Below are 27,924 nucleotides of genomic sequence, written 5' to 3' on the forward strand. Positions count from 1 at the left end.
AAAAACTGAATGCAGCAGACAGGACATTGAATTCCACCACAGTTTTGTCAGCAACTATCGAAAATGGCCTCAAAAAATGTGATTACTGAAATCTAATTCAAACCCATCATATACATAAATAGTAGTCCAAAATTTATTCAGTATTCAAAGCCCATGTACACCGATTTAGTCGCCTCCAGTTACTATACGACCTGATATATATTTAATTAAAGCTAATTGTTGAGCCGCGTCGGACTAACAAGCGAAGTAAATGAATTTTACCACCGAATATTTTTACATACTTGCATACGTTATACCTGTATTTATAACGCTGTAGCAAACTATAAAGCTAGTTCCGTGTGTGCAATTTAGCGTTTGTTTCAAAGAACTGAACAAAGAACAGTACTTGTTAGAACCAAAACGAATAAAGTGTTATTGTTTTCGTATAACTATTGTCCTCTATTACCCTATCATATTGTGTCGGAGGTTCGGAACGATAGTGTCGTATGTCCAATTTAGATTTAAAAGATTTGGTACTCCCGTAGTATGGGAACCAAGATGGCGGACACCGAACGTAGTATGTGAACCCGGTCAGGGTTAGGCTCTAATTTCAGGTAAAAATACTACGGGAGTCACTTGGCTGGTCCCCGAACACGTAATAGAACTAAAATAAGGAAAATTGGAATAAAATTATGACTTAACCCTAACCTGGTACACATAATGCATTCCGGTGAATCGAATAGTATATTTTTCGAATCGGTTCGAGCGAAAATTTCGTATCGCACCTTCTTGTTTTTTTTTCTGTCCGCCAAAGGTCGAGGTGAATTCTTTAATTTTTTTCATTGGAGTCATATTTTCTCTATGCAATTCTGATTAATTCCAATACCGTGTTATATTGATATAACACGTTTTATTGTGTATGAAAGCAAAGAGTCTGAGTAATGGATTCTATGTTTTTAGTAATGCATGTGTGGAGTAGACCCATTACAATAAAAAGTCACATACGATTGCACATCTCCCAAATATTCAAGATTTGATACGATTCGAAAAAAATATTCGATGCATAGTAAAAGACTTCAAAACAGGAATAGAAATAATAAACTACACCAACGCAAACTCATAGTGGAGTCGAAATGTCAACTGTGGCGCAATAACAAATCGTCATGGGGCGGAATGGTATGATAATAAATATACAAATGGGGAATGTCGATAAATGTAAAATGACTCTGTTGGTCATCAGATGAAACTGGTATAATTAGCGTAAATTTAACAGCACTTATTAGAGGAAAAATTGTTATTCAAAAGTAAAATATGAGATGTATATGGTAGAATATATAAAATTCCCTGCTCTTAATTTCTCGAACAATTTTCGGAAAGATAACCTTCTTGATTAACTTTAAATCTTTAATAAAAACATTTGCAAAAACATTTAGTATACAATAAAAATATCGAACATAAAATGGCATATTTAACAAAAATACAAAACATTCGTCTCAAAGATAAGACGTTCATTTTAAATGACTACCTTTTGAGACGAAAAATTGTACAAGTATACGAACATTTATTGCACGAAAACCGCATTCCAAGGGCTATTATTTAATTTTTATTCACACTAAAGGTATATTGAACTTAAATACTGACAGAATGTAGCAATTAAAATGCACACATGATACACCCTAAAACAGTGTTTCCCAACCCGAGTCCGCGGTCTCAAATGAGTCCGTGGAGCGCTTGAATGAGTCCGCAACGAGCCAGAAATTCACGGCGGACCGCAAACGCTTTTGCGAAACTCAACTATCAGCCAAGTTATGATTTACGTTAGAATTTACATAAAACATAAAAAGCAAGTCCATTCACATAACATTAATCGAGTCAATAATTACTGGTTACTGAGTAGGGCGGCTGGTCGTATGGTCGAAAAATCAACTATTAGAATAAAAATTTGCCATTCGAAAGGTAACAAACAGGTGACGCGACGGGTCACTTGCTCGTCGCTTAATCAAACGATCGGATTTCACGACTCACTTGTGGATTTCCGACGGAAACACGAGTCTGCACACGCTTCGATAGATACCTAAATGGTGTTTCGCGAGTTCGAACAACGAAGAATCATTTTTTTTTTCTGATGCTAAGTGTCAATGGTGGCAACCCAAATTTTCTAAATTGAAAAGCGGCAATACTAAAATAAATCTGAAAACACCATAAGTTTTGTTTCATGATGGTACGCGACCGATTAAATACGCTTTTTCAGACATTACGAATCGCAAAATTTCGGGTGCTACCGTAGTATACGTACCAGTGTTGTACGAACAGCTCAGATTTAAAATATAATAATAAACAAAATATAATCAGACACTTTACCACGCATTTTTGTGTCCACGCATAATTATGATAGTTTCTGAGTGGTATTGCTTTTATTTCGTCAACACTCCCGCAGATTAAAATGATCGCAATTAAATTAATAATAAAGCAACGCTATGGATATGTATTTTTGTTAAAATGTAATATGTAGATATGTAATTTGTTAAAATTCTGTTGTGTTTGGTTTTATTGCTTTTTCACACAGAGTACGGTTGCAATAAACCCATTGAGTCCGCAAAGGTTTTCGCCGGTGAGAAAATAGTCCGCGACCAAAAAAGGTTGGGAAGCGATGCCCTAAAATAAAAACTCTTTGTCTATGCTACTTCCGGGTTTTTCACGGGGGATGAGTTTGAAATGACGTAGGTTACAGCACGTTCCATGACTAAAGAAAAGATAAGTAGGCTTACATTTAATATAGCAGTTTAGTCAGTTATTATTTGTTATAATATAAGGTTATACTATATATTGCGTTTGTGATAATGTAAACGTAATGTCAAGTGAAATTCGCGTTCAGATTTGACTTTCGAGGTTTTCTTAAGCGCTGCTGAATTTAATAGGTTTTTAAGGTCGATATGGATAATTACTGATAGACGCCCGTGAGGTAACGATCATGTTTTGGATAACGTCTTCAGCAAAACTTCAGAGCACTTTAATGTCTTTTTCTGACGGTATGTGCCGTATTATATAATAAGAGTAATTGTAAAATGACTTTGTTGGTCTTCAGATGTAACTGGGGTGAGATGTATATGGTAGAATATATAAAACGGAATAATATAATTCTTGATTAACTTTAAATCCTTAACAAAAACATTTGAAAAAAACATTCCGAATACAATAAAAATATTGAACAAAAAGTGGCTTATTTTATCAAGTATATAAATTACTAGGCTCGTAGATGAGACGCACATATTAATTGACTAACTTTTGAGACAATAACTTGTACTTAGGTTGAAGTTGACGAACATTCGTTGCTACGAAAAGCGCATTCATTGTGCTATTATTACTTATCGATTTTAATCGGTAAGTATGTTGATAGGTATTTGGTTGTCAGTATGTCTGTTAGATGCACGCGATATCTCACGAAAGCAAGATGGAATCTGCTCCAGAGTTTGCATGTGCGTTCATCATATGTCGGACCAGAAGTCTATCGATTTTGGATGAAATATAAAAAAAATATTAATAAACAACCTGAGTAAAAATAGCGTATAATAATAGACTTTCGGATGGAAATCGTTCTCATTATTTATCCAATCCAAGTGAGGCATATTTCCAAGTCGAGGCCTCTTCGATTGTATATTTCAATTTATAATACAGATTAAGCCAAGTACAGTATTAACCTCGTCATATTATCTGGCAGAATATCTTCACGATTTGTTCAGACTTTTTTGACACAGGTAAGACAGGTATATCCAGTGTGACATAAACCTAATGATTTTAGGCTGAAATGGCATTTGTTCTGACGTTCGAAGCCAACTTCATCTTATTTCCATATCGTATGAAATTTTAAAAATATATTGGTATGAAGGAACGTCTGACTTTATTAACATAAAAAGATTTACTAGTTAACGAACAATTTATATTTTATAATAAATATATTTTATTTTGTGCTTGCATGCCACAAATAAATACACGGAAGTAGTGATGTTTGCCAGAGCGCTACTGACATTGCAAAATATCAGACGTCATATAGTACGTGACTCAAAAAACGTCCCACATAACTTCCGTAATAACTTTTATGAAAATTGAATCAGTTATTTCCTTTTGCTTAGACTTGAATTTTTGTTTGCGTTTGCTTGTATCTATAAGTTGTAGCTATCGAGAACGCTATGTACAAAAGTTATGTTTTCTACAGAATAGATTCCAAATTACTTCCTTGCCATTAGAGAAAGCCCTAGATTTCTATTTTTAGGGGTATTCGAATGGCAACGTGTATATCAGAACAATCCTCAAACAATAGGTGAACTCAAGGCTGCAATTGCTGAAAAATCTTACTGATTCATTCCAAAATTCTTACAATTTTGCGCAACTGATGCGAGTCTGCCATTTTATTCCTTGAATTTATTTCCCAGTAATTACTTCAAAGTGAGAAAACTAAGCGTGACTGCCATCAGCAGGTTTTTACTATTGAGCAACACTTTAATACACTTTATTGTTTTAAGGTATAGCCAAACTACGTTGATGGCAAACGGATAAATATGGGGAATACTAATACTCAAACAGAAATGTTCAATGATGACTCAGAAGTTACAGGCACAGAGTACTTTCATGACTTCAATCCTGACCCGAACGGTTTGTTGATTTTTGTAAACATTTTATATATTAGCTATGGCACCATCAATTTATTTATTTTCATAACTTTCTGTACACTTTGTATAAATAATCATACAACTATCTAGCAGCAATCTGGTTGAATCATGAGCACTTCGTTGATAAAACTGTAAAAATCCGACGGGGCGAATATGATAAGAATCAGGATCCAACTATAATTTTATTAGCATGCAAAAATTACTGCAGTGAGTGTATGGTATTGATAAAAAAACTGTCACATTTCACTAAAAAGACAGGTTTAAACAAAAGCGGGTCACAGGAGAATAGGATGTAGCATATTCAATGTCAATGATTGTTCGGTCTTCCAAAAGTGTGATAAGAGTATAGTATAAATGAAACAAGCATATCCTTGAAAGGCTAAATAAAAAATATAATTTGCAACAAATCTGTTTTTTCAATATGAATATATCCTTAATAAATGATTGTGGTTCATGAATTGGCCAGTGAAGGTATTTTCTTATTAAGTGAAGATCAACGCATGTAGCTGAACATTTATTCTGATATTTAATTTAAAAATATTATATTCAAAAATAATAGTTTTTATTAAGGAACACGCTCATTTCGTACTGTAACTTCTGACTGTCTTTGCTTTCTTATTAAGCGAAATAGACAAGTATCTGACTCCAAAAACAGAATATATAATAGGTTACGTGTTCAAATTGAGATATCTGTTAATTTTATATAACAGTAAGGATCTGACCAATTTGCCTGTAAAGATTTTTGTTTCCACGGATAATATATCACAATAAATTTACTTACAATAAAACACACTCACAATCGTGAAAACCAAGTCGGTGATGAATTAGCATTGTTGTATCGAACGAATTGAAATAGAAAAGCCGTGTCAAGTCAATCGTGAAAACCAAGTCGGTGATGAATTAGCATTGTTGTATCGAACGAATTGAAAAGAAAAGCCCGGCAAACCACGATCAAAATGTCTATTTAAACGGTAACATCTTTTTCATCTCGCTCGCCAAAAACGGTACCTTTCTTTATTATCCAAAAATCTCGTTTCCCACGGAGCAATTTTTGCTCATATCTAGAATGTTCGGTACCCTTCTTACAATAATTACACTTGTTTATAGGTTACCTGACATGGGAAATATCCATTTTCTCATACACGAGAAAGATCTAGACTCAATATTTCGAATGATCTAGAAAGATCTCTTCAATATTTCGGTTGTTTATGGGTCACCCGACATGGGAAAATATCCATTTTCTCATACACGAGAAAGACTAGAAAGATCTCTTCAATATTTCGGTTGTTTATGGGTCACCCGACATGGGAAAATATCCATTTTCTCATACACGAGAAAGACTAGAAAGATCTCTTCAATATTTCGGTTGTTTATGGGTCACCCGACATGGGAAAATATCCATTTTCTCATACACGAGAAAGACTAGAAAGATCTCTTCAATATTTCGATTACGTCAATTATTATATAGAATTTGACTTCCATTATCCAAATTATTGGTTAATTTGTTACACATTCCTGGCACCACAAGTGAAATATTTTAAAAACACATATTAAAAATTAACCGATAATTGTAGAAATATAAGAATGAAATCGAAATTATCATGACAGTAATCAAATCTCGTAACTTTTGAAGATGGCAATTTGAAATGTCAAAGTAATTTGTTTGAAAACTGTCGGATGAAGAGCAAAACATCCACTACGAAGAGCAAGAAAAAATGGTCGAGTGTAATTAATCAATAAGACACAAGACTCAGAAACGACAAGACAAATTCCTTAATTTTGGATATTTAAAATGGCAATTGAAAGATTTATATACAAGAAGAAAAACATGAAATTTTGAGCACTAATTATACATGCAAGAATTAAAAACATACAACTTAAGAACTCATTGTAGCCCCATTTATTATGATTCTGACTTGGGGTCTTTTCAAATTATAAGGATGAGACATTTGTATTGTGAAAGGCATTTGAATTGTGCAATTCAGTGAAACAGTAATGGTATTATTATACCTTCTTCTCACCTACACGACTTTCAAAATTGTGAGCACTTGTGAATTTTAAGATTATATCCATTTAGGCATTACTGAAATTTATAAAAAAATAATTAACAATCTTCAATACGAATTTTTCAATATATCTATATAATGACTGTTTGTAGCCCTTTTATATTTTAGTGATTGCAATTAGAGGGATTGTGAGAAAAATTTGTTTTTCCAGCCGGACTGTATTTTGAACAACAAATAGGCAAAAAATGGAGACAATAAGGTGGTGGGGAAGTGGCCACTGCAATAAAATGGGCAAGAAATAAAACATTAAAAATTAGGCGAATATATGTATAAGACACTGAAAATTGCGAGAAAACTACGGCAAAAATATATAAGACACTGAAAATCGGACGAACAAAAAAGGCGGGAATGAAACAATAAAATGGTGGGAAATTAGTACTGCAATATTTTCTTGATTACGTATGACACGGTAAACCAACGAGAAAATAAATCGAAAAACTGGCGAAAAATAGACGTTGAATTGACGAAAAATTGCCACTCCATTTGGTGGAAATTGGGCACTTCAATATTTTCTTGGTGTTTAGATCAAATCATAAGCCTAGTTGGCTGCTCGACTGAGCTTCTTTCTCTGTTACGTGTCAATGTTTGCGCGTTACCAGCTTGACTTTTTCATCTGAAAAAGATCCTTTAGACCCCATTTGGTCATCCTCCTGGGTGCCTCTGGGCGCATTGTTACAATTTTTGACCTAGTTGGTCTGTATTTACCCATGTCGGGTTGAAATAGCGCATTGTTGCAATTTTGCGACCTAGTTGGTCTATATTTGCCCCATGTCGAGCTGAAATAGCGCATTGATGCAATTTTGCAACCTAGTTGGTCTATATTTGCCCCATGTCGGGTTGAAGTAGCGCATTTTTTTGTTTGTTTTGTTATGCCAGCTTCGGGCTTTTTCGGAGAATATAACGTATTTCGTCTAATTTTTGTTAAGTCGAGCGTGGAGCTCATTCAATCACTGAATTTACTTTCAAGGGCATTTTAGTAATAACGAAATCTATCCAATCAAAAAGGGGTTTGTTAATTCCCGCCAAGCTTTCAGTTATTATAAATCTCTCGAAAGTCATTTAAAGTTTAAACATTCAAATTCTTCTACCATTAATTCATCAAAATTGAAAATTGAAAAAACTTTGCCAATGCACTTTATTAATTATTTCGTATTTAACTGAATTAGTTTCAGAAATATCCAAATCTTGAAGTCCGAATTGTGGGTCGTTTTCGTCAACAAATCGACCTTTTGACATTTGTGGGGTAATATGTGGTAATTTATAATGATTCACCCCTAATTTAACTTACGTAATATCTATCCAATATAGACCAAACCCCACTAAGCAATACCAGTTACAAAATTACCATAACAAAATTAAACCACCAAAACAATAACAGGTACATAATTACAATAAGTATGACAGTAAGACAAAATTAAAAAACGTACAAAACAATACTAAGTAATAAGATATAAAGACTTGCTTACGGTTGTTAAGTATAATCCATAATAGGCTTGCACGTAATTTACGGATTTACGGAATTACGTAATTATTTGGAGTTACGGAAGGGAAGTTACGAATTACGTAAAGTCGTAATTATTGCATTGAAACGAGCTTTCTTCAAAGCAGTCAATTTCGTCGATTGCGAAAAATGAAAGCTCAACGAGTAGAAGAAGTTAGAGTTCCGGTATTCGCAGCCGTTTTTCTCTCTCTTGTTACGTAGGTGAAGGAAGGCATGCCGCGTTGCCATTTACTAACCTATTATCAACTTATCTGGCGTGGCCAATGTAAATTATTAGTTAGTTAATGGGGGAAGAACTGAGTAGGGTCGTTTGACGTCAACACACCTGGTTTTAACTTCTCCCGCAACTAAACCATAGATAAGGGATAGAATTGTGTTAAGACCGATAGACGCTAACACGCCCGGTTTCAACTTCTTCGGGTGAAATGACTAATGAACGCAGGAGATCAATCTATCAAACATGGCCTATCAAACATTTGTATCCATTTTACTTTTATTTATTATTTACTTGTTCCAGTTTTCCGTTACTTATGGTATATATGTTCCGTTTCTATTTTATATTCACGCGTTTGAATAGTGGGAATTCCCCGCCAAGTGTGGATTAGCAATGCTTAACCATTCTTTATTGTTAATATCAACACTTGATATATGAACATGGAATATCATATTGTTTTTGGCTGTTTCATTTCAGACTTGGGGTATAAACAGGAAAATATCCATAACCTTTCAACACGACGATCTTGTGAAATTTAACGAAGAGCTTTCGCGACGAATTGGAACCAAATAAGCAAAAAGAGCGATTGATCACTCGCGCCAATACCTCGCCGTGATAATTAATGTGCGCTTATCAAATAGCAATTTGACGACAAAAGAGAGATTGCGTAATGAACCAAAACGACGGATTCCTCGCGGACCGTTGAAAATTTAACTGCTATCATATATAATCAAATATGAGCCTGTGTGTTTATTCTGTGCGAGATCCATTTTCTATTACAAAATCTTGATGTTCTGTTAACGGTTTTATCTTATATATCAGTCCGGACTTGGCCTTGCTCATGATGTTTTTCACAATTCCTCTCAATATTTCGGCCATATATGATTAACTGTCTTACCAAATGCGGCAGCTTATTTTGATTTATCGTCGACTTGAATACCACCGGCACTCGACCAAACTTTTGTCAATGTTGGCCGATAGGATCGTCGACTTGAGTTAGCAAATAAATGTTGTGAGTGTAAAATAAATGTCACAAAATGCATTGTTTTGCGATAAAACTTTGTTTTTTCGGAGAAGGCATGTCATATAAGTTCGGTATTTAAATTATACGCAAATAAATAATATTTGATCTAAATTTATCGCAAATAATGTTATAAACATTCAGTCCGCGAAATGATTGAATGTAAAATGAAGCATGGTAATCGGAATATCGTCAATAAGTCGACATCAATAATTATTATTATAAAAATGGCATTAATGTCGGATAATGCAGAAAACGCTGCAAAAACAAGTCTTCGTCGCGAGGAAATCGCAAGTATAATCAAATGAGAGAATACGCTCGTCGTTGGTTAATAAATTAGAAACCCGTAATTTTCTAAGGTGGTTTTAAAAAACTATCGTTTCCATAAATATCCGTATACCAGTGTCGGTAATGATAAAATAAAATTGATCGCATAAAAATGGGACGGTTAATTTGCGAAGGTGATAAAGAAAAACCAAAGCTAACACAAAAGATAAAAATCAGAATAAAATTAATTTGAATTCACTCCTTGATAGTTGTCTTTAACATCTGCCGCCGGCGTGTAGTACTGCCAAGAATAGAAAAACCCAACTTCAATGTCCCATACGGAAAAAAAGTGGATTCAATGGGTTGTTACGATAGGTTTAAATGCGTAGAAAAATATCGCAATTACGGGGTCATTACGTAATTGATTTTGCCGTAATTACGGAATTGATTTTTGTCAATTACGTGCAAGCCTAATCCATAATAATCTCGATATTCGGCGTCATCAGTGAGACGACTTCTGGTGATGAATAATTTCAAGTTATTATTCATAACAGTAGCGTAGCGATCATCAGAATTATTGATATTTGACGATAAGGATGACGATCGCTTGAAATGTTTGAGATCGCATTTAAAGGGATACACAATTTTCTCGATTATTCGAGACCGTTCTTACACTGATTATTCATGTAAAACACGGTCATTCAATCGTGAAAACCAAGTCGGTGATGAATTAGCATTGTTGTATCGAACGAATTGAAAAGAAAAGCCCGGCAAACCACGATCAAAATGTCTATTTAAACGGTAACATCTTTTTCATCTCGCTCGCCAAAAACGGTACCTTTCTTTATTATCCAAAAATCTCGTTTCCCACGGAGCAATTTTTGCTCATATCTAGAATGTTCGGTACCCTTCTTACAATAATTACACTTGTTTATAGGTTACCTGACATGGGAAATATCCATTTTCTCATACACGAGAAAGATCTAGACTCAATATTTCGAATGATCTAGAAAGATCTCTTCAATATTTCGGTTGTTTATGGGTCACCCGACATGGGAAAATATCCATTTTCTCATACACGAGAAAGACTAGAAAGATCTCTTCAATATTTCGGTTGTTTATGGGTCACCCGACATGGGAAAATATCCATTTTCTCATACACGAGAAAGACTAGAAAGATCTCTTCAATATTTCGATTACGTCAATTATTATATAGAATTTGACTTCCATTATCCAAATTATTGGTTAATTTGTTACAGTACATCATTATTGAGTTTTTATGACATTGTTTTGCCATTCTTAGGCGAGGTTGTTCAGATTTTGAAACAAGATGAGGACAACAAGTTAGTGCTGGATCAAAATGCTTTGGTTGGAATGCTGCGGCACCCAAGCATTGGGAATAGACCTGTTTCCATCATTACAATTGCAGGCCCATTCAGAACAGGAAAGTCATTCATGATGAATTTTTTTCTGAGATATCTTCGAAACAAAGGGGTGTGTTTGATTTATGCTGTTGTTTTTGTATGTTACAAATATCTAATTTCATTTCACGATGAGTGTAAATTCTAGTCCGGTCTCGACGTAACGTTATTGCGGATGTCGTCACGCTTTGTTGCATTTCCGTAATATACGTAAAGTTGTGCGTGACGAGACGTAGCCTCGCTTCAATGAGAACGTCATTTTGACGCAGCGTCGCTGTTAAATCTACAGAAAATCAAACATATTTGGCCATGAAATTTGAATGGCTCGTCGTGAAATCGTTTTGGATACGTCTTCAAAAAGCTATTCAAATTCTCTAGATATATTGTCGATTGTATATTAGGTTATTCAGGCAGGAAATAGTCAATTTTTGATATTTAATTTTTGTTTTTATCAAATAATTTTACACACTCATTTTTTGCCAATTACCCTCAGATAATTGGAAAATATAGCAGCAATATTTAAAGTGTAGATGGTTCTAATGACCAGCTTTCATACAGTATAAGACTTACTTAAATATCTAATGTGGTTCTTGAGATATGAGGGAATAAAGTTGATTGATTTTCACGCGATAAACTGGCCGGTAAACCGGCCAGCAGGGTTCAAGAGGTTAACGATTATAGCCGTCATTGTTATGCAAGCACCCGCAAATCGGGTCTTACGATCAGAATATGCATTGTTATGCAAGCGCGATGATTCTACCGTGTTTCCTCGAAAATAAGACCAAGCCTGAATTTTAAAAAGGATTTTAATATAAGCGCTCGCCTTTAAAAAAGACTTAGTCAACAACGCAACTTTTTTTTTCGACTCAATCCCGTGCCGTCGTTTCAATTTTGCTAAGGCGTCGGAAAATTTCGTGATTCGTGAACCTTTCAAACAACCCATATCTTATACTTTTACTGAAAAAGAGAAAAATAAAATCGGTCTTATCTGTAATGGAGCTATAATAACAAAGTTTAATTATGAAAATTCGGTTTTCTGTGGATAAAGAATATTTTTCCTTGATTTAAAAAGCGTTGCGCACTCCCATCTGCTTTGCGATTTCGTATTTATATGGGGCAGATTCCACTGACTGTCGTTAAGATTCGTTTGTTCGTTTATATGAAACTCATTGCAAAAAAGTTTTTTTTTAAAAGGTATCAATACTATTTTCACGGGGAGTCGCAACTTGTGCCTATTTTTCAAGGGCGTCAAAATACAATGAAGTTCGGGAACCACTGAGTCCCAGTCTAATCTATATGTAGCCGTTATTTTGAAAAAACGTGCTATTTATAAGTAAATGGAAATCGATATTCATATTTTGTATAATAAAATATCTCGTTATTCTTTATCCCAAAAATAAGCCCTAGTGTTATTTTCGAAAGAAAAATGAAGACAGTGTCTTATTTTTGGGGAAACACGGTATTATGATGATTTATTCACTCGGAATCGTGAAATTTTTGTGTAACACTATTTTTATTAATTGTATTTCGAATCAAAAGTCTGCTGAAAAAGTACAATAGATATGGTACTTTGTGTAAAATTGGTGTTCTCTTTGCGGCCCCTAAAATTCGTTTCGCGGCCCCTAGTTTGGGAAGCCCTGATCTATAGCATTTCAATTTTGATGAAGTCATACACAAAACTCAAAAACGAATACCATGGAACAATCCCCAGTCATTGAAAATTCCAATGAAATTGTTCCAGTAGTCGAAAAATAGGTGATTTTTTCCCAGCAACAAGAATAGAAAGAAGGAGAATAACAACAGCAACAAAATATTAACAAAACGATTTATCTCTCACTACGGTGAATTGTTGTCGCGTGTTTATCATGACGTATTTTCGTTTCAATCACCTAGTTTGCAATGACATATTCTACCTAACTTCCAGAATCCGATTTCAAAACAACAAAAATTTATCAAGAATAATAATTTCTCGAAAACGACTATATTATAATCACGCTTAAAAATCGGATGATTTACACATGGAGCTTATGAACTAAGTTGATATATTGGCTCAATCTGGAATTGTAATTCAACTTTCAAAATTCTCGATTCAAGTTCAAAATATCACATGTCTGGGAACTTTTTATTTTGTAGTATACAAATGCCGACTGGATGGGATCTAAAGATACTCCTCTCAATGATGGTTTTCATTGGCGCGGCGGTGTCGAAAAAGTTACCACTGGAATTTCGGTTTGGAGTCAACCTATTATTGTGAGGAGAGAAGGCGGACGGGAGGTAATCTTATATTTAGTTTAAAAATATTTATTTTCAAGGTCTTTTTAGATAGTCATATTGCAAACTGTGTTTGTTCTGTACTTGCTTTGTATGTTATATTCAATGGATTAAAGTTTAGAGTGTCGAGCAATATTAATTTTGGGATAAAAAAAATAGGCAATTATTAAAGTATTTAAACATGCTAAGTTTTCATAATACATTACAATTATATTATAATAACGAACGAATATTCAATCTTTTGCAATAATCGAGCTCAAAGATGCTCGAAAATTTTACGGTGTCTCGAAAATATCGTGTCCCGTGTATCAAACTTGTACTACCTGATCTACGTGTCCCCCTTGTCCTACTTATCCCACTCGTTCTACGTGTCCCACTTTCTCCACGTGTGCTACTTGTCCCAATATTGTAAATTTGGAATATAGGTGAACTATACCTGATTAAGCTAAAGGGTACTCCCGTAATGTGTGTACCAGTTTAGGTTCATTTTATTTCGATTTTCCTATTTTAGTTCTACTACGACTGTCTGTGTTAGCCAAGTGAATAAACCCACTGCCGTAGGTATCAGTCCCTTACACAACTTGATGTAAAGTAGACGAACAAACATTTTATATTTGTGATGCATATGCATACATGACGTGTCATTAGAATCAATGCTAACGGTTCAAGATACTTGAATCAATGGCACCGTAAATTGCTTTGCAACCTAGTACGCATGAAAATTGCGCCTCAACGCTTTTATTGAATAAATTAAGGTAGTTTCTGCAGACGTTTTGTTGTGTACAGGCGCTTGGAATCACGATATTTGATCTGAGTAATCTATAAAATTGTAGTTATAGGTAAGTATATTTGGTAATTTAATGTCTTGTTCAACTACATACATTTCATTCAAAAAGTGCTTCCTTCACTTATGTCTCATTCACAGGGGGAATTTATTCCCGATATTTTGCCTAAGTACATGTCGAATGTGTTAAGGTAAAAATAGTAAACGAGAGTAATGGTAGATGTGGTACAAACGGTGCAAATGGGACGCGCACAAAGAGAAAATGATTACATGCAGTACGAATGCAACGATATATACAAGTAGTGAAGGTGTACTACAACTATCATTGCAAAGTGGTACGAGTAATACAAGTGGGAAATAAATACATGAGACAAGCAATACAAGTGTGTAACACGTGAAACAACTCAACTTGCTCTCGTCACATACAATCTAAAATACTAATGACACTGCCTTTGTTGAAACTCGGACGGCATAGTGTTTTACGATTACAAAACACTACATTTTATAGACTACTTGTTGATGTCCTAATCCAAGTTATGTTAAACGTCTGGTTCAATCGACAATATACTCATACCTATGCAAAGTCTTCGTCGTTTAAATTACATTAAGTGTATAATTGCCAAAAGCACCTTGTCCATATCATCACGTACTGCGACACCAACAATCCGATAATTTTAATTGAAAAATAGCTGCCATATATGGTAATTAAAATGTTTTGTTTAATCGGGTATAGTTTATCTATACACCAACTATCACAACCTTGGTTGCTCTTCTGATTGCTCTTCTGATTCTCTTCTGAATTGCTCTATCTGATCATTCTTTAAGTGAAGTTTTCCCCAAGTGCATACTATCTATCAAAACTATTTTCTAATAAAACTATCTAGTTAGACAAATAATGGGCACGTAGGACAAGTGAAACACGTGAGATACGTCGGACACGTGGGACAATAGGGCACGTAGGAGTAGGACACGTGAGACAAGCGGGAGAACTGGGATACGTCGGACGCGTGAGACATTTGAGACAAGTGGGGTACAAGGGACACGTAGTACAAGTAAGATACTTAAAAAGAGTGACACGACATTTTCGGGACACCCGAAAAATTACATATATACTTTTGGAATGATTAAGATTTCGGTATTTGACTATCTTGAAATAGGTAAGCCAATGTTATTTACTGTAGATGGAGATATACGAAATGGCTTTAAAAAGTGACCATTGAATACGTAATAGAGCGGCTTTGTACTTTGTAACCACATTGGAAGTTATTGTAATTTACCAAAAACTATTATCACTATCACTACGACGACATATTAGTGATCAAAAGCAGAACGGTGGTTGAAATAACACTATATATATATTGAAATTAACAGGAGAACAAAAAATAATAGTCCTAGTTTTCGGCCGAGGCTAAATGGCACTTTCAATTTAAAACATCCGAGGCAGGGTTCTCAAACCATCTGAATTATCCCAAATGAGCTATTATCACAGCTACTACTGAAAAACTAATTGAAATGCAGCTGTATGAACACAACAAATATTTCGATCTTGAGGAGCAGGCTACTTATTACAAGGAGGCTTTTTGAAAAGGCGTTGGCTTGAGCCCTACGATAAAGCCTACCCCGCTTGCAGTCAAATATCGGGATTGTATATTTCTGAAGACAGTGGGAATTAATCCTGCAATCTATTACCCAGGTTTGTTATTGCAATCAACAAACATTTAAAATCTTTCATGCTTCGATCAGAAAAGTTTTATGCTTTTCTGCACCCTAATATTACAACCAACAGAAACACAGTCCGTTCAACATGCAGAGAACCTACCCGTCAAAATGCATTTTATCACCATTAATGCACAACAGCAGATGAACTCATTTTCAACTTCAACTGAGGTAACCACATATTCCCTACTTGCAGTGAACAATATTTTCCTTACACAGGGCCTCTAGTCAGTTTACAGACTCGTCCACACTGACATTGTGAAATGCTGATAGTATTGGAGGTTTAACTGGGTGAAGATGTTTTTATCTTACAGATAGCAGTTCTGTTGTGTGATTCCCAAGGAACGTTTGGTAACCAGGCCGATAAAGGAGACGATATGAAAGTTTTTACAATGAGCCTAATGATGAGTTCTGTTCTGATTTACAATCTGATGAGTAAAATACAAACTGACAACTTGGAATATTTGAAGGTTTGTAAACAAAATTCATGACTACAACCAAACAAGTCTATCCGAGTCGAACATATACTAGCGCCTGTTGGCACAATATAAAAACTGTAGATCAATTAAGCTTGTGTGTAACATCTTATTATTATTGTATTATTAAGCTCTTCATCAATTATACGAAGCGTTGCACGAAAAGCGCAGGAAAGCTATCACAGGCAAGTAAATGAGGCAGATGAGTGATACTTACAATAACAAATCACTATCTTTTATTTTACCTATTTTTTTTTTTACGTTATCTAATTGTTACAGAAATTATTCTTTCTTGTGAGAGACTGGGTAGCACCTTTTAGTTTCGAGTACGGTGATGCCGAAGCGAAAAAGTATCTGGCAACCGTGCTAGAAGGAGATGAACTCGATAAAACCTTCAAAGCAATATCATGTTATCTGATGCCGGCACCAGGAAAAACAACTCAGGTTTTTCATGACCGACAGTTTGATGGAAAGCTAGGAGGTTGGTAACAATCTGTTGTTTCGTGAATTAAAGAACTTCTATTTGTATTATATTAGTTGTATCATCAACTTCTGTTCATACTTAATCTCAACAATAAGGATGTATTTTAGATCAAGCTATCAAATTTGCTTGACTTGAAATGGGTATCGGTCAAACTGTATCTATTGTCAGATTTGTTGAAACCGATCAACCGACTGAATGTTCTATTCATAAATATGGACGGAGCCAAATGGCACCATTTTTATAGTGCTATCTTTAGGACATCTTGTCACTGCTAATTGAATCAGAAAACGAATTTGAATTTTATGTTTAAAACAGTCACATTGGAGATTGAGGAGTTTATGTATGACTTTTGTAACGCTCTTGCAACTTTCGATAAAAAAGAAGAGAGATTTCAATCCAATATTGCCTAGTTAGGTACTTAGGTATCCTCAGTCCGCAAAGTATTTTTCGGCTTGTTACATCTCAGGTTGCTATACGCCTATACATTGTTTTTGCTCGGCCTAAAATAAACTGGAATTTAGGATTCATAAATGGTCATTCAAGGCGACAGCATAGCTAATTTCATTTGATGTTCATTTTAGATTTGGACATTGAGTTCCGTGATCATCTTTCTCCATTGGCTGCTTGTTTGTTGGATCCTCAAAACCTTGTAGCGAAAGTTCAGTCCGGTGAAATGTTAATCAATATCATTGTCAAATCTTGGGAAAATATCAAAAAGTTTGAAACCCCAAATGGAATTGACGAAGTAAATTTTATTCATTTTATGTGTAGTTGTTCACTAGCATTAACTTATTCATAAACACAGAATCACTGTTGAAAAAGTTACAGGCAGTCATTTGAGCTTGAACACCTTGAAGTGTCAAGTTAATATCAATCAGATAAAGGCGATTTGAGTAAGAGCAAATATTTGCTCTAGCAAATAAAATACAGTCTTGTGAAAATTAACACCTAATCAACTTTTTTTTTATCTTGCAATCAGAACATAATATGAGGTCGATAGTAATCTTCTGTCATAGAATTATGTTATTCACATTGGTTTTTCTGTGAGGTTCAGTTATTGAACCTACATTGTTTTTGGTATTCATCAATGGCTTTTAGATTTTATTTACTTACTTATTAACCCCAATTTGGTCAGTAAATAATTTAATATATTTGTAGTCGTATTATTATTGCATTTTTCACTTATAGATAAGAATATATAATACATTGATATCAATTTACGCATTTATGTCCAATAGTTATACCAGGATCATCATTGCTTGGAGGAAATTTTCAAAACTATGAAGTCATACCAACAAGACGAAGCAAAAATTTTGGTAAATAAAATATTGTGATGAAGTTTTTGTTGTGAATAATAACAATTGTATTGTCACGGGTTAAATACTCACCTAGTTGTGCTATCATTTTAATGGTGCCAGACTAATTCGGGGATATCCAAAAATCGTCATTCTGTTTTATTTTTCCAGTAAGTAATGTAATTTATGAGTATAAGTCACTACGAGTTCAAGATGCTTTAAATATTTGTTCGTCCCGTTTATTAGATTTATGTTGGATAATCATATGAATATAGTATAATGTTGGATTTATATATCGTCATGCTAATAACCGAATTGCGTAAGTCATTTTTGCGATTTTGAGTTTTTTTTTAAAAATAGGTATTTTTGTAATGCTGCGCACCTGTCTGTTAACTCAGATTTTATTTTAGGAATTCCAAAACCCATAAAAATGAAGATTTAATGCACATCTGTGCAATTGTTTCGTCATAATGAATTATCATTGTTAGCGCTGGACTATTGTGACGTCACAATGATAAAATAACCTCGGCGATGCATTTTCGAGTTTTGCATCTCGGATTCTAGCTTAGCGCGTATTAATTTGAATTTATACTACAGTATAGGAAGGCGCGCACTTGTGATATTCACTGTCCGAGTCCAATTCACCTTGGTTGGCTTTTATATTGGATGCATTGCTTTTTTATTCTTTTTATTTAATCTTAATCTCATTTCGGTGGGTGTGCAGAACGTGTTATATTAATGAAATATATATTTTTGAACATAAATAATAATGTAATTGAAACTGATTAGCTATTTTGGGGATTGGACATTGTAGATACTGAGAATTACATTCGTTTTTGGAATGTTTAGTTTTCAGGACTGGTGCATATAGTAAAGTTGCAAAATTGGGTATGTCCCCAAGTCATAGACACATTTTTGCCTATGTCACAGTGCGCCATTATGACGTCACTTAACTGCGTCATACAAATTAACTTAAATCCGGCTACAATCAAAAAATTGAACCATGGCAAATTATTGACTCTCAATGGCATAACAATATCATTAGGAAGTTTTTTACGTTTTTTTCAAAACTGCTAAAAATGACTTACGCAATTCGGTTATTAGCGTGACGATATATATATATATAGAAGGTCCATACATTGTAAACAAAAGAATTTAGCAGTTATTGATCAGAGGCCAGTGTCTGAAACGGAAACTTCTAACGTTGTTGCTTCACAGTAATTGTTCAAATCGAGAATTGAAAGGGATGACAAAATATTGAACGTGCTTATTTGAAACAATTATTTGATAGTAGACTTTTTTCAGAAATTAAGACATATTCAAATATCTAATATTTGAGTTGTGGGACATGTTTGACTCTCGAAAAAAAATTTCTATAATTAAATATATAGAAAATTATACTTTCAAACAATCCTCATCATTAACAACTCTGATTACTCGAAATAATCAACTGATATAGGAAATCAGTGATCAACACACCTTTAGTTTGTTGAGTGGTGAAATATGTGATATATAAAACTGCAACAGGGTGACAAATCTGTAAATGCGAAAACGACAGAAAAGCAATTGTCAAAAGCAAGAAACCGGGCTTTACTTCAATTCGAAAAAAACTGTGCAGATTGCAGCAACAAGAACATAGTTAATAAGGCAAAGAACATTCTTCATGAACAACTCAAAGGCGCGAGGACACAATACCTGCTTCAAAAAGAACTTATAGAAGTATGTGGAGCGTCACACTTTTCTGGAAACTGAAAATGACAATGTTTTAAAAATGTTTTATATCATTGTAGCTTGACAAGAAGAAGAAAACGCAGTCAACATTTCAGAATATCAAGGAAGAATATTTATTCAGAATGGAAAACGTAAATATTAGATTACTAACAAGCGTAAATTCAAGATATTTGTCTCTAATAGTTCATATACAAGTTGGATGTTCTATAAAGCTTAGGTAAATGTGTACGCAGTGGAATTTGTTGGTAACCCCGATGGCCTTGTTATTAATACTCTCCCCACGACATCAACAGTATTCCGACCAATTGTAATTTAAAATAGGCCAAGTGTTGTTGGTCTTCATCGGAATTATTTTTTTTTTATATTTATTTCACAATACAAAACAATTTTAATAAGAGACGTTTCTGTACTCGTCTATTAGTTGTTCAAGCTTATTTGAACCAATTTCCTATATATACCATTATCAGCTACCAGTATAAATATTGAGACTATGAACTGATAGTACAGAGTGAGCACAAAAAATTTAACCAATTAATTTTTTAATAACATCTACAAAAATAAAGAAAATTCATTAAACATTGTTTTGGTTTCAACTTTCGTTTGTGCCGGACTTTACTTGTAAGTTAAGGAAATCTAGAACGCTTTGCACAAAAGTTATCCGTTGCGTAAAATCAATACACGATCGCGTACTCCTCTATGCGAAATTTTTGCTGCTGCAATTGCAGTTTTAAGTTCACCGGTGGTCTGAGGAATGTTATGATACACATTGTCCGTCGAATACTCAACCAGGTTAATCATCTTTTTTGAAATCGCTCTCTATCAGTCAACCTAGGACGTGAGGTGTTACGTGGGGCGTCGCCCCATCTTTTGGAACCGCTACTAATCAACTCGATGAATTTCCCTACGTCGTCCGAATGATGTCCAACGCTTTCTCTGCACCGTCACATAATGTTCCATATTCACCGCGTGATTTTCGTTTTTGAAAAAACACGGACCAGTTATGCAATGGTTACCCATGCTGTGCAATTCATCGGGTATAGCAGTCTCTGTAAAACCTTTTTTGGAGGTGTTGTACCCAGCAGGTGAATATATTTTCACTATTGTCATGCCCATATACAACAGAAAGTGTGATTCATCAGAAACCTGAGTGGGTGATTGACAAATTTGCCCAACGGTTACAAGTCTGTTTATGTTGATAAGGGGACAATTGGATCATATTCTAGGGAGAACATAACTTTTGTGCAAAACGTCCTAGATTCACGAAACTTAGATGTGTAAAATCAAACAATTTACTCCATTTCCACGTGGGTAACCAAGAAATTTATTGGTTTTGTTATTAGAACCACCCGTAAATAATAAAAATTTATTTTATTTTTCTCCAAAGCAAAAAGCACTCCTCGGACGGGACGATGGATCTGCGCATCACGACGTTAAAAAAGAAATGGAAGAAAATTTTTTGCCAACCCCTGACAACGAAGATTTTAAGTCAATCAAGGCCGATTTGGACTTTCTTTTCAAACGAATGGACTATGATTGTTCCTTTAAACAGGTGGCTTCAATTACCGCGATAGTTAACCAAATTGTACTTTAACTTTGTGTACTCATGAGTTTGCTTGAAATTATAAAATGTAAGTATAGTAATATGAAAATAGAAAGCTCTAATTATGTGTAATTGCCTTCAATAATTTGAAGTTGCTTGTGCATATAAAACCTTTCAAAATTCTACTAATTACAGATATACCAATTGCGATATTTGAAATTGTTGATATCACCAATATTCCAATATGATGTAGTTACCAACATATGTATATACAATTTTTTGAGTAGCCGGGCGGATGGGATAAAATATTTGTTCGCGAACATTGTTTACAGTGGTCTAACGGTATATTAAAATACTTGACCAAGCGCAGCTTGCATTTTGAGCTTTTACGAACGCGAAGATGCTCATCACTTCCAGCGGATCTCTTTACCAAATCCCCATGTCTCTTTATTGCGTGGTTGTACTAGATTCAAAAATGAAAGTCTATATCTAAAAGCCGATATCTGAACTTGCTAAACTGTTGCAGATTCAACATACTATTGAAGTGAATAATGCAGTAATAAAGGCCGCAAAGCATTATGAAGAAATATTTAAGGAGGTATTCATGATTTTATTTATATTATGAGTTTATAGCAAATGCATATCTGTTTTGAATCACTAATCACTACTTATTGATATACGCAGAAAGTAGGCGGCTATCACAACGAAAACGAATTGAAAATTTTCCATGAGCAGTCAATCGAAGAATCTGATAAAATATTGTACGCAGAACTGCCAGAAGCAACTATTGATCAATCACAAAGACAACGGGACAAACTCATACAAATGATAAAAACATATATCATTTACTACAATACTATGAATCAAAAAGTAAGTCGACGCCATGAAAAATGACCAACTCGTGATAAAATTCAGTTATCAGTAGGTCTACATGTTGCGCTGTTAATAATTTCATACGCTTGAGCTATGAATGCTTTTGTCGACATTTACAGCTGCTTAGAATGCAAAGTTATCTAATGAGAAGACGTTTTCAGATTTACCTTAATAAATGAATTGCTTCTGTATTTGGGGTATTTTCATTTTTTGTGATTTGTATCCTGAAAATCCAGAAAATGGATAGTTTAAGTGGAGGTTTGTTTACAATTATTTGACTACAAAATTACTACATTGACTGTTTCGTTTTATTAGAAAACAGATGACACGGAATTGTACAAGATATGGCAGTCATTCAACCAATTCATGAAAATGGTAATGTTTTAGAAACATGATTTTGAAGAATACATAACATTGTACAGTATTCAACTGATATATTGTTACAGGCTACCCGCGAAAAGGTGGTTGAAGATTCTTACATAATAGAAAAAACTCACGAATTCAACGAATCAGTAAAAACTATGAGTGAGGCTTTCGAATTTTCACGATATGGCGAATTCATGACAAAAAAATGGAATTGCAATGTTGACGAAATACGCAATATAACAATGATGAGAAATATGTATTTAAAGGTGAGATATTTTGCGTTGATATTCTATATTCTATTCTATTTATAATTTCAAAAACTAATTCCATGATTTATGAAAAGTAAAAATACCAGTACAAACATTCATTCATGTGTATCTGACGTTTGATGTTCACCACTCATAACGAAAGGTTGTGTGGGACCAGCGAATGAATGGTATTCATTCAGTCTACATGCAAAACTGGTTGACCATATTTTAGAATTTACATTGATTAGCTTATTAGATATTTCATTAGAATACGGAGAAAGATGTCGTGTCGCCTCGTCGTAGTTTCAGAAACGAATAGAAAATTACATCACACGCGCAATTTACGTTTCATCTTTATGCCGGTAGCATGTTTTACCAGGGCTCTCAAGACAAAGTTTATGTTGAAATCAGCGAAGCAGCAAGCAAGGCCGAAGCACTCAAGAAAATAAAAGTGTGAAAAAAAGTCCAAGGAAGGTTAAAAGAAGTCCATAAGCATAAGTGTAGGTAAACCAAGCCCTAGTCAAGCAAAATATTAGTAGTACCAGGAAGCAGTCAAACAAAGTTAAGCCGGCAACATGAAAATGGAGTGAAGAGAAATAGCGAAAAGAAAAAAATGGAAACCAGCGAGTTTGGGGCAGCAAGCAAAGCAATCAGGCCCCCGCCCCAGCAGCAGTCGAAAATAGGATTAGATAAAGACAATGGTTTTTTGCTGCTCTGAAGGGTCCTACGAGATGTTTCTGCGTTTGAAAGGCTTGGATGAATTGTGTCAGTGCAGAAAATGTATGCTATTGTCATTGCTCTTATCAATTTAGTATTGACAAATTGATGATTATGTTGAAAAAGGGCATAAGACTTTAGGACCGTGCCACTTACAGAGACGGCTCAACTACTGCACTATGAAGTTTGAAATATCTTCTAACCTAGGCTATATGTTTATTATATTTATAGAAAGCTATTACATTGTTCTAAAGCTAACATTTAATATGGAATCGGAAATTATTACACTAGCGGGGACTATCACATTTTTCAGCGAAGATTTAAATTCTATTAAAAAAGAAGAACTCAAATTTAAGTCTAATTTCGTTTTGGACATTAGGATAAACGATTTTGGTATAACTGCTAAAGTAAGAGCTTCCATGAAAGATAAAACATTTTGAGACACTATGTAAGGAGATGGTGCCGGAGGGATTGAAAGTGCAAACTGCGAATGCCCACGAAGAAATTGAGTTTGCAGCCATATGGCTGCAGTTGCAATTAAGGATGCTAAGTATGACTACTTACAAGTATTCGATTCTTATCCGATTCCAAAATTTTCGATTCCGATTCTCGATTTCGAATCTCGATTCCTCGACATAGCTTACCGAAAAAACATACCCACTTAAACAATACCATATGAAATCGAACAAGAGAGCGATGTTCAAATGTATGGACATTAAGACCAAAACTAAAATCGCACACATAAAAAGTATCCTTTAGTTTAGAGCCCACAGAAAATTTAAAAAAACATAAAATAAACGTAATAGCCTTCTAGAAAAAGTTTTCTAACCACTGAAAATTTCAAAGCGATAGTTCCAGTAGGTGAGCAGTTATTTTTTCATAACAATAACAAGAAAATGAATTCTAACCACAACAACAAAATAACAAAACGATCTGTATATCCACTTTAAGTCCAAAAAAATCACTGTCGTATTAAATAGAAAAAAAAAGCTATTGTAATCTAAAGTTCAATTCGTTCACATGCCTTCCTGTAAGTCTCGATTGCAGTTTGAAAACAGTAAGCTCCGCTGAGCTAAATGCTTGGGGCTATAGATGTCATTGTACAGAACAGACTGCGCCGGCATTTCAATTTTTTAACATATCTTGAAAAAGTGACCAAACTTAGTCTTTGCAGCTAATTTTATCCCGGAATCTTTAAAAAAAAATTATTAGCTGATTTCTTACTCATTGAGATTCGAAAAAGGGAGTAAGGGTTTTCGAAACATCGTAGCAAATATTTATGAAATTCTTAACGTAGAATATTTTTAAATATGCCCAATACTATAGCTAACCAAATAATTGTCCATATTTTCGAAGGAAGTAGCCGAAGCTGAACTATCAACTTATGGACATACACTTCTAGAAACATTGCATGCTGAATTGCAGGTGTGTAATATATTTTGTTTATCTATGATATCTTCCTACTTTTTTATCAGATTATTGGGCACAAAATGTATTCATTGGTCGCTTTGCAATATTAGTGTTGTTGTTTTTAAGAAAGTCTAGCAAATTCAATTCGAAAATGCCGTCAAAGCAAGGGGACGCTAGAACAGGGTGGTCCAAACCCAGGCCCGCCGCTTCATTATCTGTGGCCCGCGTCACATTCGGAGAGTAATCAAAAAATCCCATTTCGTGTTGTTTCGTGATAAAATTATTCAGAAAAATCTTTTGACATATTGTTACATCACTAATGTCACTGAATTGACTAGTGCCATAGCTAGCTGAGGCAACTAGCGAAGCTTAAATGATGTGCTTGGCAGTCTAAATTATTATCTGGCTTTCTATCTTTTTGGTCGGGAATATAGGCATCGTAGAAAACTAAAAATCGAATATGGATTTTATTAGCCTTGGATGGCTATGTCTGATAACTATGTGTTTGCACAATAAAAGTGTTTGTTTTGTGTTGCACTGTTTATCTATTCTTGGCACTATTGTGGCCCGCGAACAATGCAAAAACAAATTTGTGGCCCGCGGAGCCCACAACCTTGGACCACCCTGCGCTAGAGACTTATTACTTATATATATTTTTTTCAAATTTTGCACTTATTGCGCCAACTGGGTGTTGTGACTTGTGACGTGCAGTTTTCTGGTGCCATCATGTTGCATTTGTAATACAGACTTGAGTTTCTCGAAGGGTTTTTAAATTCCAATTAATATGAAACTAAAATTTCGCAATTTAACATTCATATATGACCGCATCATACATTTTACTTAACCGCGAGACGTCTATAATGACGTAACATAAAATGAAAATGGGATGACCAAAGTAATCCATCCGCAGATATGAGAATTTTTGAATCCTAACCATTTCAGGAGTATGAAGGAACCTATTTTTACAATCTGGGAGAAATTCTGCTTGAAGAGAAGTTTTTCATTCAAAGACAATATGACGAAAAACTGAACGAACTTTTTTTGGACGGTTGGAATAAAGGGCCACGCAATGAATACTTTAGTAAAATTGAAATAGAAATAGATTTTGCTCGCAAAATCAACAATAAAAATCAGGTCAGATGAAATTTTATATAAACCTATAAGAGTATTAATATCTAGAAGTATGCTGTTATTTTTTTTATGTTTTTATGGCGGCTATACATTATCTGCTGTTGGAAAATGCTTTAGTTTATAAATATATTACAAATATTAGTAATTTACAACAATTAATCCAAGTTATTTTCTAGGGACTAGTTGAGTTGTATTTTGAAGAAGATGCTATTCGGGCACAATTAGCTTACTGCAGAGCAATGGAAGAGGTTCATTTCAAGCTATTTTGTTTTGTATAGGAGTAACCTATTTGCTTATTCATTATAGTTTATTACATTATTATAGAAAATGACTGGTGCCTATATCAAACCAGATGTTTTGGAAGAATACCACAATGAACTTGTGTCTGAAGCATGCAAAAAATGGGAAGAAGAGGCCAAAAAAACAGATGTCGAAACTCGATTGAGATTGGAGAAACAAATTGAACGGATGAAATTCAACCTAGACGGGTTGTACAGAAAATTCAAGAATTGGAATGAAGCGAATAAATCTTTACTCAGAAGAGTAGTGGGTGGTATTTCCGGAGTTGTGGGTGCAGCTGGAGTAGGAGGCGGAGCTGTTGCTGGAACGGTTTTGGCAGAAGAAGTGACAAGTATCACTGCTACTGCGGCACTAGCGTCATCAGTTGGGATAGGTCTGGGAATTCTGGCCGGAGTATCTGTCGCCGGTATTGCATTTTTGGTCGGTAAAAAATATTTGGAAAATAAAGACAAAAGCTTTTTCGCCGAGGAATGTCACGACCTCAAGAAAAATTTAGAGAACGTTCAAAGCAGTCATCAATAGATGGAATACAATGAAGGACGTATTGCAATAAGCTCTCATCATTAATGAACATTTATTAGTTTTAGTTAGTTGGAATTTGGAACGCTTATGTCCTGCATTGTCAATGTAGATTTAGTATATCGCAGTGATTATTGTATATATTTTTTCTGCAGGGGTAGTACATATACCTGAACTGTAGGCCTACCTGAAAATATTAATGTTTCGTGAAAAAAATGTTTGAGACACGCCTCTTGCGTGTAACTTTTTTAAAGAATTGATTGTGTAAAAACCGATTATTTGTTGTTTTAATCTATAATTTAAAAATTCATCTTCAATCACAATGAATGAAATTTCAGTATATGACAGAAACCATTATTGTATATTTGCTACGAAGCTCGATATAAATCAATATATATATATTATTATATGATCTTGCAGTACCGTTCATAACTATATCCATGTAATTCAATATTAATTTAATATTCGGTACTCTCATGCTTACTGATTAAAATTGACATCCACAAAAAATTGAACTACATTGAACCCCTTCATGTTTTGCAGTGCTAGATGTTTTGGGCGTTAGTACTACAATTTTATATGGTGAAGGTAAAAGCACGTAAAATTGCGACGGTTGTTCCATACAGGTATAATCAAGATTTAAATTTGAATTATAACGACGGGTAAAGCTTTCTAAATATATATATATATTAGCTAACATAATGTTAAAGTTATTTCGTACATGCCTTGCCGTTATGCTAGAGCAGTGAGTATCAAGTTGAGGACAGCCTTCCAGGTTACCGGAGCAGCTTAAAAATCACGACGGGCATAGACAAATGTCGATAGAATTTCCCATAAATTATATATAGGTTGGACTGTTACAAACAGCACTTTTTCGCGTTTACAAAACGAATGCTGGTTGCTTACCGTAGAATGTCTTTTCATTCA

At 34.5% G+C, this 27,924-nt stretch overlaps 1 protein-coding gene across 1 annotated transcript; it reads left to right on the top strand.

Moving 5' to 3' along the window:
* Positions 1-3,589: 3,589 nt before the first annotated feature.
* On the top strand, positions 3,590-27,661 carry LOC120333353 (uncharacterized). Its single transcript, XM_039400758.2, has 20 exons — positions 3,590-3,734; positions 4,500-4,629; positions 11,019-11,209; positions 13,270-13,410; positions 16,222-16,377; positions 16,515-16,568; positions 16,663-16,864; positions 17,449-17,612; positions 18,106-18,183; positions 19,690-19,881; positions 19,953-20,024; positions 21,278-21,442; positions 21,960-22,031; positions 22,118-22,303; positions 22,622-22,681; positions 22,753-22,938; positions 24,994-25,062; positions 25,990-26,181; positions 26,355-26,426; positions 26,503-27,661. The coding sequence occupies exons 2-20, from the start codon at positions 4,536-4,538 to the stop codon at positions 26,998-27,000; spliced, it is 2,844 nt and encodes a 947-aa protein (XP_039256692.2). The 5' UTR covers positions 3,590-3,734; positions 4,500-4,535; the 3' UTR covers positions 27,001-27,661.
* The last annotated feature ends 263 nt before the right edge of the window (positions 27,662-27,924 follow it).

The sequence above is a fragment of the Styela clava genome, chromosome 13 (assembly GCF_964204865.1).
Source record: "Styela clava chromosome 13, kaStyClav1.hap1.2, whole genome shotgun sequence".
Classification (NCBI taxonomy): Eukaryota; Metazoa; Chordata; class Ascidiacea; order Stolidobranchia; family Styelidae; genus Styela; species Styela clava.

Bases quoted from the DNA above. Each gene is read 5' to 3' on its own strand.
- LOC120333353 (XM_039400758.2), top strand. From the start codon at position 4,536: ATGGGGAATACTAATACTCAAACAGAAATGTTCAATGATGACTCAGAA. The intron at 11,210-13,269 runs GTGTGTTTGATT...TTTATTTTGTAG, and splicing joins GATATCTTCGAAACAAAGGG to TATACAAATGCCGACTGGAT. The intron at 22,032-22,117 runs GTATTCATGATT...TGATATACGCAG, and splicing joins ATGAAGAAATATTTAAGGAG to AAAGTAGGCGGCTATCACAA.